This window comes from Pituophis catenifer, unplaced genomic scaffold, assembly GCF_029215685.1.
Source record: "Pituophis catenifer annectens isolate HBS135680 unplaced genomic scaffold, rPitCat1.0.hap2 SCAF_1, whole genome shotgun sequence".
Taxonomy (NCBI): Eukaryota; Metazoa; Chordata; class Lepidosauria; order Squamata; family Colubridae; genus Pituophis; species Pituophis catenifer.
Window position 1 is genome coordinate 243,470,036 of NW_027256881.1, and position 10,287 is coordinate 243,480,322.

Below are 10,287 nucleotides of genomic sequence, written 5' to 3' on the forward strand. Positions count from 1 at the left end.
TTACAGTGAAATTGTTTTTAAATAGCTTATCATATAAGAGGGATTTTCTAAAATTAAGATCAATTTTAGAAAAAGAGCACTGATTTGAGCATGAGCAGATCACTTATTCTGTATTAAAAGCTACTAAGATTGAATGTAGCATTTCAATATGTGGCAATTAACTTTGATTATATCATGAGCAATTGCCAAGAGAAGTATTTGAGAAATCATTTCCCATTAATCAAAAATAATGCAATATGTTCCTCTTTGTCACAATTGCATATTTTACAAGAAGAGAGATTATTTTTAATTTGAAATTTTCATACATTGTTTAACACTTAATGTAAAAGTGACTTCTCTATATAGTCCATATTTTTTCCTTTTTTATTAATTATACTAGCTGATAACCTGGCGTTTCCAAGGTATTTATTTATCCCAATCCTGTATTAGACAGGAAAAGCCATTGCTCACTGTGGTGAGAATTAGAGACCTAATTGCCCTGGCCAACAGTCTGGGAAAAATTCTACAGGCTTCGAGGTGATTATCTGAATTAGCAGGCACCTCCTCCCCCCCCCACCCCCCAACTTGTCCTCTTTGCTTGAAGCTGAGGGCCTAGGGGGTTTATTGTTTGTTTGTTTAAGAACCAATCCCCCTTATCAGAGGGAGCCCCCTTGTGGAGTACTGTGAAGCCCTTACTATGGCAACTCCATTGTGATGTACATTAGAAGCCATTTTAAGGCACAACAGACTGTATCTTAACAGAACTTGAATACAAAATGCACATTATCACTGTCAAAAGTACTGTGATTTGACACTATAGATATAATTCATTCCTTTTCATTTCAGCAGCCCAGGCATTCCAGAGTTATGCTGGAAACACACACACACACACACACCAAAGGGTGTTAGGGGTGTCTTTCCCCACAATATTTGTTTCCAGAGGGTAAGTCATCTGTATACCAAGTTTGGTTAAAATTGCTCAAGGTGCTCCAGTTATGCTGGATCGTGTGTGTGTGTGTGTGTGTGTGTGTGTGTGTGTGTGTACATACATACATACATATACACACATATATACAAACTCTGAAATAAGCGCTTGGCCTTATTGCCATGCGCTCAAAAGCCCGATTGGCCTTATTATCAGGGGATGTCTTATTTTGGGGGAAACAGGGTAGATCCTTTTTTATATATTAAGGTTCTGTTTTTTTATTTTTGTTTGTAGTTCTTGGGGGTTTTGTAGCTGGCCAGAATTTTTATATTTTTATCTAATATAAAAATACTTGCAATAAAATAATTTTCTAAAAACATTTCAGTGGTGGCTCATTTCATAAGGATAACGGCTGCTCAAAATAATTTTCTTTCATTTTAACATTGTAATGTTTTTTGTATTAATATGAGCACAATTGAAAACTTATTTTTTTCTTAATTGTTTTCAGTCCCATTACTGCGTGGCAGTTCACAAGCAGACGAAGCTTTGGAGGACAATTCCCAATCAAGGACACCAATTTTGGAGACCTTAATTACAAACTCTGGCACTGATCCTTCCAACTCTAAAACTCCTATCTCAAAGCCTTGCTTGTCATCGCCATTCTCACTAAGCGTAACAAACAGAACAGTGACTCCTCCACATGCTACAATTGGGAGGACGCCAATTCGATTTGATTACTCCATGACTCCAAGATCTGTTCAGACTCATAATTTAGCCAATCTGAATAGAATCGGGAGCAAACTAGGTGACTCATTCAAATTTAATGGAGGCTCTAAATTACCGGTGGGCCCTCTTTCTGCACCTCCTAAACTAAACAACAACTCCAATTCCATTTCAAAAGCAATTTATGGCAAACAGCCTTTGAAATCTTCTCCTAAAAGACCCGATATCTCTGAACTTCCAAGAATACCAAAGATTAAGAAGGAAGCAAACAGTGGACACCTGGGACTACAACCTGCCACTGACCAAAATAATAACATTCCCAGCTCCTGTATAACACAGTTGACTGGCAAAGGAAACACAAGCCAGCCAATCAAAAGCAACAGAATGGAAACCAGCAAACCGCAGGCTACTCAGCAACAAACCCATTCAACCGGGGCCACTTCTGCAAATACTGTTGCTCATGGCAGTTCCTCGTTTTCTTCAACAAGAGGGAAAGTTGGAAGTTCTTCCTTTGAGAGCTTTAAAATCAACATCCCTGGAAATGTGGCTCATTCTAATAGACTGTCTAATCCCGGATTTTGCAATACGTTTCGACCGGTGGACAATAAAGTGCAACAGAAAGAGAATCCTTCACCCCTTTTTTCACTGAAAAAAGCGAAACCCGTCAAAAGTGAAATATACGATCCTTTTGATCCTACAGGCTCTGACTCAAGCTCGACACACAGTAGCCCTGAAAGGCTACCCCTCACTAATATTACCAGAACAATATCCATAGGAAGTTCAAAAGTTCAGACCTTCCAAACCGTGCGCCGCATTACTCCCTACCCGCTGGAAAATATCTTTGAATCTGAGGTTGATTCCTTGGAGGCACCTTCAAGTAACGCAGAATCTCATGATGATATGGTAATAAAGGAGAGATTTGTGGAACAGGTTTCTGATGCAGAAGAAGATAAAGTTGATGATAAGGAAGACTCAGATACACCCTGTAGCTCCTCCGCTATTAAGCAGGTTATTGATGCAGAGCAGATAAATGACGATGATAAAGATAGCCCTGGGGTAGATTTTGAAGATGATTGGGATACAGTTAGGGTTAGCCCCTCAGTAGAAAAACAGCAGCAAAATGTTAAACGTGAGCAAGCAAGAAAGCGGTCTTTTTCGAGATCCCCATCAAATTCCAGTTCTCAGAGTCACAGAGAAGTTAAAATTAAAAAGATAGACATGAAGGAAGGCAAACCTACTAAATCAAGATCTAGATCAAGGACACATTCAAGGGACAGAAATTCCAGATCAGCATCCCACTCAGTTGAAAAGAAATATAGCAAAAGCCATGGAGTTAAAGCAAAAACCCGTCGGTCATCTAGTGATTGTTCCAGTAGCCACGAGCGATCGAAAAAAAAGAAAGCAAAAAGTAAAACTAAAGATAAAAAACCAAGTGTCTGGCCCAAAGAGCATAAGAGATCTCGTTCGCAATCTGGTAGTCCTGGCAATTCTTCTTTTGAAATATATGGAACCAAGAAAAAGAAAAAGCACTCTAGAGCAAGAGATCCAGAATGTTCCCGATCAAATAGTGCTGAGAGAGCTAAAAAAAAGAAACACAAAAGAGAGAGGAGCTATGATAGGTATGAGAAGGAGAGGACCTCAAGCTCAAGAGATACAAAAGGATCTAGATCTCGGGAGAAACATAAAAGGCATTCAAGATCACCTCCTGAGTTAAAACCCCATGAATCAAAAGGATCTAAATCTAAAGAAAAGCCACTACAATCTCAATCCTGCTCCAAAGAAAAGAAACGCAAACCAAAAAAGATGTCTCCACAACCTCTTCAAGAAAAAGAGCTCAGATCTTTTGATGACCAAATCAGAAATTCTGAGCATTCTCTTTCTTGGGGACAGGAGTTGGACAACACAGAGCAAGAAGCGACAAATATTTATTGTGATCTAATGCCTGAACAAGAGATTTCTTCAAAGGATAACATAATTAAAATTGCATTTGATGACTCTACTAGAGTGGATGATGATAAGTTAGATAATGAAGTACTTCCTTCCCAACTGGATTGCACAGATTTTGAAGCGTTGCCCGATAATATAGATTCCCCCATTGAGAATGAATTGACAATAGACTATGATTCATCAATATTTGATAACCAAAGCAGTGAGAGACAGGAGGAAATTGAAATTAAACAAGACGACGATGATATATGTCCTTTCTTAATAGATTCTTTTCCCGAAAAGGAGGTGTATACACCAAGCTGTGATGAGGCAAGTCCATCTCAAACTATGCCTGAAAGCAAAATGCCAGTACTATCAAAAGATGTGGAGCCTGTATTAGTTGAAAGTACAGTTGGTATAAATAAGACTGAACTGGAAGCAGTAGCTCAGAGTCCTGTGTTGAAATCTAAAGCATTAGTGAAGAGAGTTACGTGGAATCTTCAGGAAGAAGAAGAAAGTGATGTGGTGGTCGTAGATAAAACAGCAAGTAAGTAAGATGAATTTTTTTTAAAAAAAATTTGATCACAATTAAGAATAAAATCCAATTTTTCAATTTTAAAAATTATGTCCATCTTGATTCAAACATCAGCATCTTGTGAGATTCACCGCTAATGAGATTTCTGATACGCATTTAGAGTGCGTAAGTGGGAACTGTGCAGATACACATTGGGAGCTTGGGGGAGACACATGTGCCCCAGTTCCATGCATGCAGCGTTTTTGATTCCTGTCTCATATGATTGTTCTGAAAACTTTTCAGATATGTAGTCTGTAAAGGAGAAGGTTGAGGATTATTGTGATAGACAGGTACAGATCAGGTATGTGCTATGTTTAGGAGGGTAATTACAGATCTCTGAGAACATTTCCTGAATAGTAATCCCTCTTGGCTCTATTTATCATGTCTTTTGTGTATTGTACTGTCATATGATGGATTTTTAATTTTTAGTCAGTATTTTTTTCCTCATTTGGTCTCCCTCATTCTTTTGTGTTTTATGAACTGGCAATTGACCTCATAGCCAGTATTGTAAACCAAAGTTTGACTGTAATTTGGAGGCAATTGCAAATCATTACTTTCTAATTCAGATATAAGTGCCAAAGGTAATGTCAGGCACAGTGTTAACTGACCCATGTTCCCTACACCTAATGAATACGCGGTATGTTACTAATCAGTAGGAAAATTTCATATCTTTAGGATTTAGTTATCTTCACCCTTATTCTGGAATCACACCAGGTGTGCTAAGTATCACTCAACCTAGCATGTAATATGCTAGTCAATTTGAATGTAGAGGTAATTATAAAAACTGAGAATAGCCTTTGTGCTAAAATAAGATTTGCTTCAAATATATTCTTAAACAGTTCTAGTGTTGATTAGATGAAGATGTGTTATCTGCTGTGATCATCTGGATATATTGCTATGTTGAAATTTTTCTTCTTTTGGGGAATTTTTAGGGACGCCATTCTGTAAACAGCAGAAACCGAAAGAAGGGGTCTGGAAAGCTGAGGATTTGACCCAGTCGTTAAATCAGGTGCAGTTAACTGAGCCTCCTCCAACCAATTATATGATTCCTGAGCCTATGTTTCCCGATCTAGATTCCTCTCAGGTTGGTTCCCACTCCAAAAGTTGAGCATGATGGAAGGCCATTCCACTCCCATCTGTGAATTTGTGTCCCGCCCAATTTCATTGCAGAATGCTCTTCCTCCCCTACCTGCAGTACGTTTCATATTGCCCAGACTATTCCGTGACCTTTGGATTACAACCTGTTCTATTTATGATCTCTTCCTTCCCCTAATTCATTGGATATTTCAGAACAACATTTTAAATTCCATAAAAACACTTTTTTTTGAAGTCAAGGACCATTCATTGTCCATCAGTAGTAGGAGTGAGGCCCTTTTGAATTGGCAGTAGGTCATGCAAAGCTCTGGTGAAGACAGCCCTTCTTGAAGTGTTGGGAAAGGGTCTGCAGACTTGGTGTTTGAGCATAAATGGTGACTAACTACTGTTTCTCTTCTTCAGGTTTACAATCAGAACCTGGCGTTGCCCGTACCACTTCCTTCAGTTCTCCCTCCTTACGCACCAGTCAGTCAGCCCACTGTTCAGTTCATCATACAAGGGAATCTTCCTGTGCTGACCTGCGTGGCAGAGCAGGGGTTAATTCCAGAATCTGGGGGCAATTTGACCACAGCTTCAGAACCAAGTATTCAGGCGGCTTCCACAGGAGATGAAGAAGAAAAAGTCAAAGCATCTAAGTCTCCAGTGGATAAAACAAAAAATGAAGAGGTAGGTGGCTAGCTTGATGATGTCTTTAAGGTCAGTTGATCCATTTTTAAGGATATAAAATCTGATCTTGAATGTCTTTGTTGATGGTTTTACCTGTTATTTGGTTCCAGACGGAACACGGCTGACACATGTTCATTGGGGAAACAATTGTTGAAGGCATCCTCTATGAAAGTGCCACCTTCTTTAAGGAATCTTAAGTTAGTTGCTATAACCCATGGTTGTGGCCAGGAGCTGCATACATTAATGTTGCAGTTCATAATATTTCTTGTAAAATATTTCTGAACAGTTTCATTGGATGATCTCGTATTCTAGCTTCGGTCCATTCAGTATTTCGTCTGCATCATGTTCTTCCTCTTTCTAAGAAAAAATATCCTGAGCGCAGAGTCACCCCAGTCACTCTCAAAGTCAGCTGGGGACTCAGGTCTTTCCAATCTAATATTCTAAATTCTGTATTGCAAGGATGTTTTGTTTAGGTAGGAAAGTGTGCAGTGTTTTTTATTTATTTTTATTTTATTTCGAATTTATATACCGCACCTTCTCTCGAAAGACTCAGGGCAGTGTACAGCCAGATAAAAACATACAATACAAACATTAAAAAACAATTAAAAGGATATATATTAATTTGGCCCCAGATTTAAGATAACAAACCAATTAAAAATTAAAAATATGTTAAAAAATATGTTAAGCCAGCCCGGCTTGCTGAAAAAAGAAAGTTTTAAGGGCACGGCAGAAGGCACCGAGGTCTTCGATTCTCCTTATCTCTGGGGGCAGCTGATTCCAGAGGGTAGGTGCCCCCACAGAGAAGGCCCTACCCCTGGGGGTCATCAGCCTACATTGTTTGGCTGATGGCACCCCGAGGAGGCCCTCTCTGTGGGAGCGCACAGGTCGGTGGGCGGTCATCGGTAGCAGCAGGCGGTCTTGAAGATAACTAGGTCCTAGTTCAGTTTAGTGTTCACACTAAAGCCCTTGTTGGAATAGGAAATCCTGCCAATGTTTTAACTTTCTTTCTTTTTTTCTTTCTTTCTTTCTTTCTTTTTTTCTTTCTTTCTTTCTTTTTTTCTTTCTTTCTTTTTCTTTCTTTCTTTCTTTCTTTCTTTCTTTCTTTCTTTCTTTCTTTCTTTCTTTCTTTCTTTCTTTCTTTCTTTCTTTCTTCCTTCCTTTCCTTTCCTTTCCTTTCCTTTCCTTTCCTTTCCTTTCCTTTCCTTTCCTTTCCTTTCCTTTCCTTTCCTTTCCTTTCCTTTCCTTTCCTTTCCTTCCTTCCTTCCTTCCTTCCTTCCTTTCCATCCATCCATCCATCCATCCATCCATCCGTTTTTATGCCACCCATCTCCCCTACAAGGTGGTTCTGGAAGGCTTCTTACTGTCTAAATGTACTTATCTATCAAATGTTTCTGCAAACTCCACCACTGCAGCTGCAGCTGAATCTTATGGGGCTGCTTTCATTGAATGGCCAAATATGGTAAAAATATATAGCATTTGCTGTTGCAAAAACAGAGATGGCTCTCAAGTTCTATATTTTAAGACAAAGCGCTCCATGGCTTAGGGCCAGGGTACTTACGGATCGCCTTCTGCCACCAATAGCCTCCCACCGGCCGGTTCGCTCCCACAGAGAGGGCCTCCTCAGGGTGCCGTCGGCCAGACAATGCCGGCTGACGACCCCCAGGAGGAGAGCCTTCTCTGTGGTGGCACCTACCCTATGGAACAATCTACCCCCAGAGATACGAGTGATCTCCGACCTCCGGATTTTTCGTCGGGCCCTAAAAACTTATTTTTTTCAGCTAGCCGGTCTGTCCTGATTTTAGGGTTAGTTTTAAAAATTTTAATATTTATTTTAATTGACAAGTTTTAAATTATGGGCCAAATTTATAAATTATTTTAACTTTATTTTTTAACTGTGATGTTTGTATAGATGTTTTTTTATCTGGCTGTTCACCGCCCTGAGTCCGAAAGGAGAAGGGCGGTATAGAAATTCGAATAAATGAAATGAAATGAAATGAAATGAAATGCATGCAGTGCATTAATGGCTACTGCTATGGTGGCAGTATGGCCCTTAATACTAATTATAGGAAAAGTTAAGAGAAGACAGTATTGTTGTGCTTATATGCTGTACATCCAGGGCCATTTAGAAGTCACTATAGGGAAAAAATATAGGTTTGGCGTCTGATCCAACATGACTCTTACCTAGTATAGATAGTCCTCACTTAATGACTACAATTAGGACTGGCAACTCAACACTTAAGTGGTGCAGTTTTTAAGTGAAACATCACTTGACCGCACTGACTTACAATGTCATCTCTGGTCATCGTATCACAATGGGTCATTAAGCATGACATCACATGATCTTGACTTCTGACTTCTTGTAAGCTTCCCCATTGACTGAGCTTGTCAGAATCTGGCAGGGAAGGTCACAAATGATGGTCACAGGACTGTGGGGTACTGCGGTCATTGCAAAGGCATGCTGGCTGCCCAGTGCCCAAATCGGGATCACGTGATCGTGGCGACACTGCAGCAACTGCAACTTCAAGGTCTGGTCATAAGTCTCCTTTTTCAGTGCTATCATCACTTTGAAAGGTCACTAAATGAGTGGTCAGTAAGAGAAGACTACTTGTACAACAAAGCTAAATTAATGAAGAAATTGGTTCTGAGCTTCTATTCAGATCACACTTAAAATGCTTTTTCTCTTATGAAATCCAGCCTCTTATCTTTTCCAAAGAATTTGAAGGAAGAACCGTTTGTGCTATTAATCCTGAGAAAAAAATGTTCATGTTATACATAATATACAGAACCTTATTGATATCTATACTGTAGTACCTCTGCTCCTCTCAACAAAGGAGAGGAGTAACATCTGGAATGATCTCAAAATTCCGACTTCCGTTGTGTTGCATGTTGATGCTCAGTCAGTAAAATAACAATTTTGTAAAAAAGAAAAAAAAAGGCAGCAAAAAAATTTACGTGCCAAAATTTATGTAACCAGAAGATGTTTTGACTGAACGTTGTGAGATGCTCATTGCACAGAGGTCACTGAATGAGCCTTCCGTCTGTGCTTGCAGTACATGAAGAAGCTTCACATGCAAGAGAGGGCGGTGGAAGAAGTGAAACTCGCAATTAAACCCTTTTACCAGAAGAGGGAGATCACAAAGGAGGAATACAAGGACATTCTTCGGAAAGCTGTGCAAAAGGTTGGAATTGTGGAATGGTTATATTTTCTTCTTTAGAGGGTGGCTGTTTTAGCGCGTGTGAACGAGACAGAAAAGAAAGGTAAGTAAATAAGTCTGAGTGTGGTTGTCTTGGTGGCTGGTTTTTAGCAGCTGACACAGCAATCTCCTGCTAGTCAATCTTAAGAAATACAGAAAGTGCTGCTTGCATTAACTCCTGGAACTGACCTACCCTTTGGGTCTCTCTACAGATCTGTCACAGCAAAAGCGGTGAAATCAATCCCATGAAGGTGGCTAATCTCGTGAAGGCATACGTGGAGAAATACAAACATATCAGGAAACACAAAAAAGACTGATGCTGAAGAAGAGCCTCATGACTCAACCAAGAAATGAGAAGCAACCGTGGGAGAAGCAGAAAAGCTTCTCCGGATGACAATGTTTTCCTTCCCTTCGAGGGAAGCAGAAATACACCATTGCATGTTGCAATCCCTTCTCACCCCCACCCTGGAAACTGGATGCAGAAGACCTTCCTGCAGCTGGGCACACTTTCACATAGGAGCCTGCCTTTCTTGGAGTTGGTTGCTGATGAGGAACCCTTGGGCTCCTTAACCTCTGAGGAAACACTGGGGAAAGGATGCGTGTGTGCGTGCGTGTGTATGGTGGGGATGGCCTAATTATTTGTCATGGTTTTACTTCAGCCTCAGTTTTTTTTTTTTTAATTTCTGCACCACTCACCAGAGTTTAACACAGACACTTTTATATCCGGCATACGACAGTGTGTGCTCCTCCCATTGTTGTTCTTATTTATGAAAAATACAGATTCTTTTGTGATTCTCAAAAATTGGTTTCATACTTGAACCGTGATATTTTTTTCCCTTGTCCTATGAAAGAAATATTGGACTTGTTCAATCAAATGGGACATGCAGATGTATGTTAACCTTTATAAATTTTTTCTGAAAATCCTGCCATGGAGATGGTGATTATTTACATTCTGTAACAATGTCGTGATGAGGAACTTTATTTGGGGTCTCTGGGACAGCGTGGCAGTGAACTGAGTTGTGTCATGCTCCCTGTGAATAATGTACTGAAGGCTGGTTCTGAGTCCATCTTGCATTCAACAAGCTGTCTTTGAACAAGAGAGATGGAGAAGACCAGAGTTTGGAAAGCAAACACAAGGAATGCAACCAGACCATGTATACAGCAGAAATCTTACAATTTATAAAATTATTTTGAATTGTTTCTTA

General features: G+C 39.7%; 1 protein-coding gene across 1 annotated transcript in view; it reads left to right on the forward strand.

Annotated features, from left to right (window-relative positions):
- Window positions 1-10,287, forward strand: part of PHRF1 (PHD and ring finger domains 1) — a 33,216-nt gene extending 22,929 nt beyond the window's left edge. The window contains 6 exon segments of the mRNA XM_070932639.1: window positions 1,413-4,100; window positions 5,060-5,211; window positions 5,625-5,888; window positions 8,939-9,067; window positions 9,295-9,387; window positions 9,389-10,287. Of these exon segments, the coding sequence (XP_070788740.1) occupies window positions 1,413-4,100; window positions 5,060-5,211; window positions 5,625-5,888; window positions 8,939-9,067; window positions 9,295-9,387; window positions 9,389-9,436 (3,374 nt within the window). The 3' untranslated portion in view covers window positions 9,437-10,287.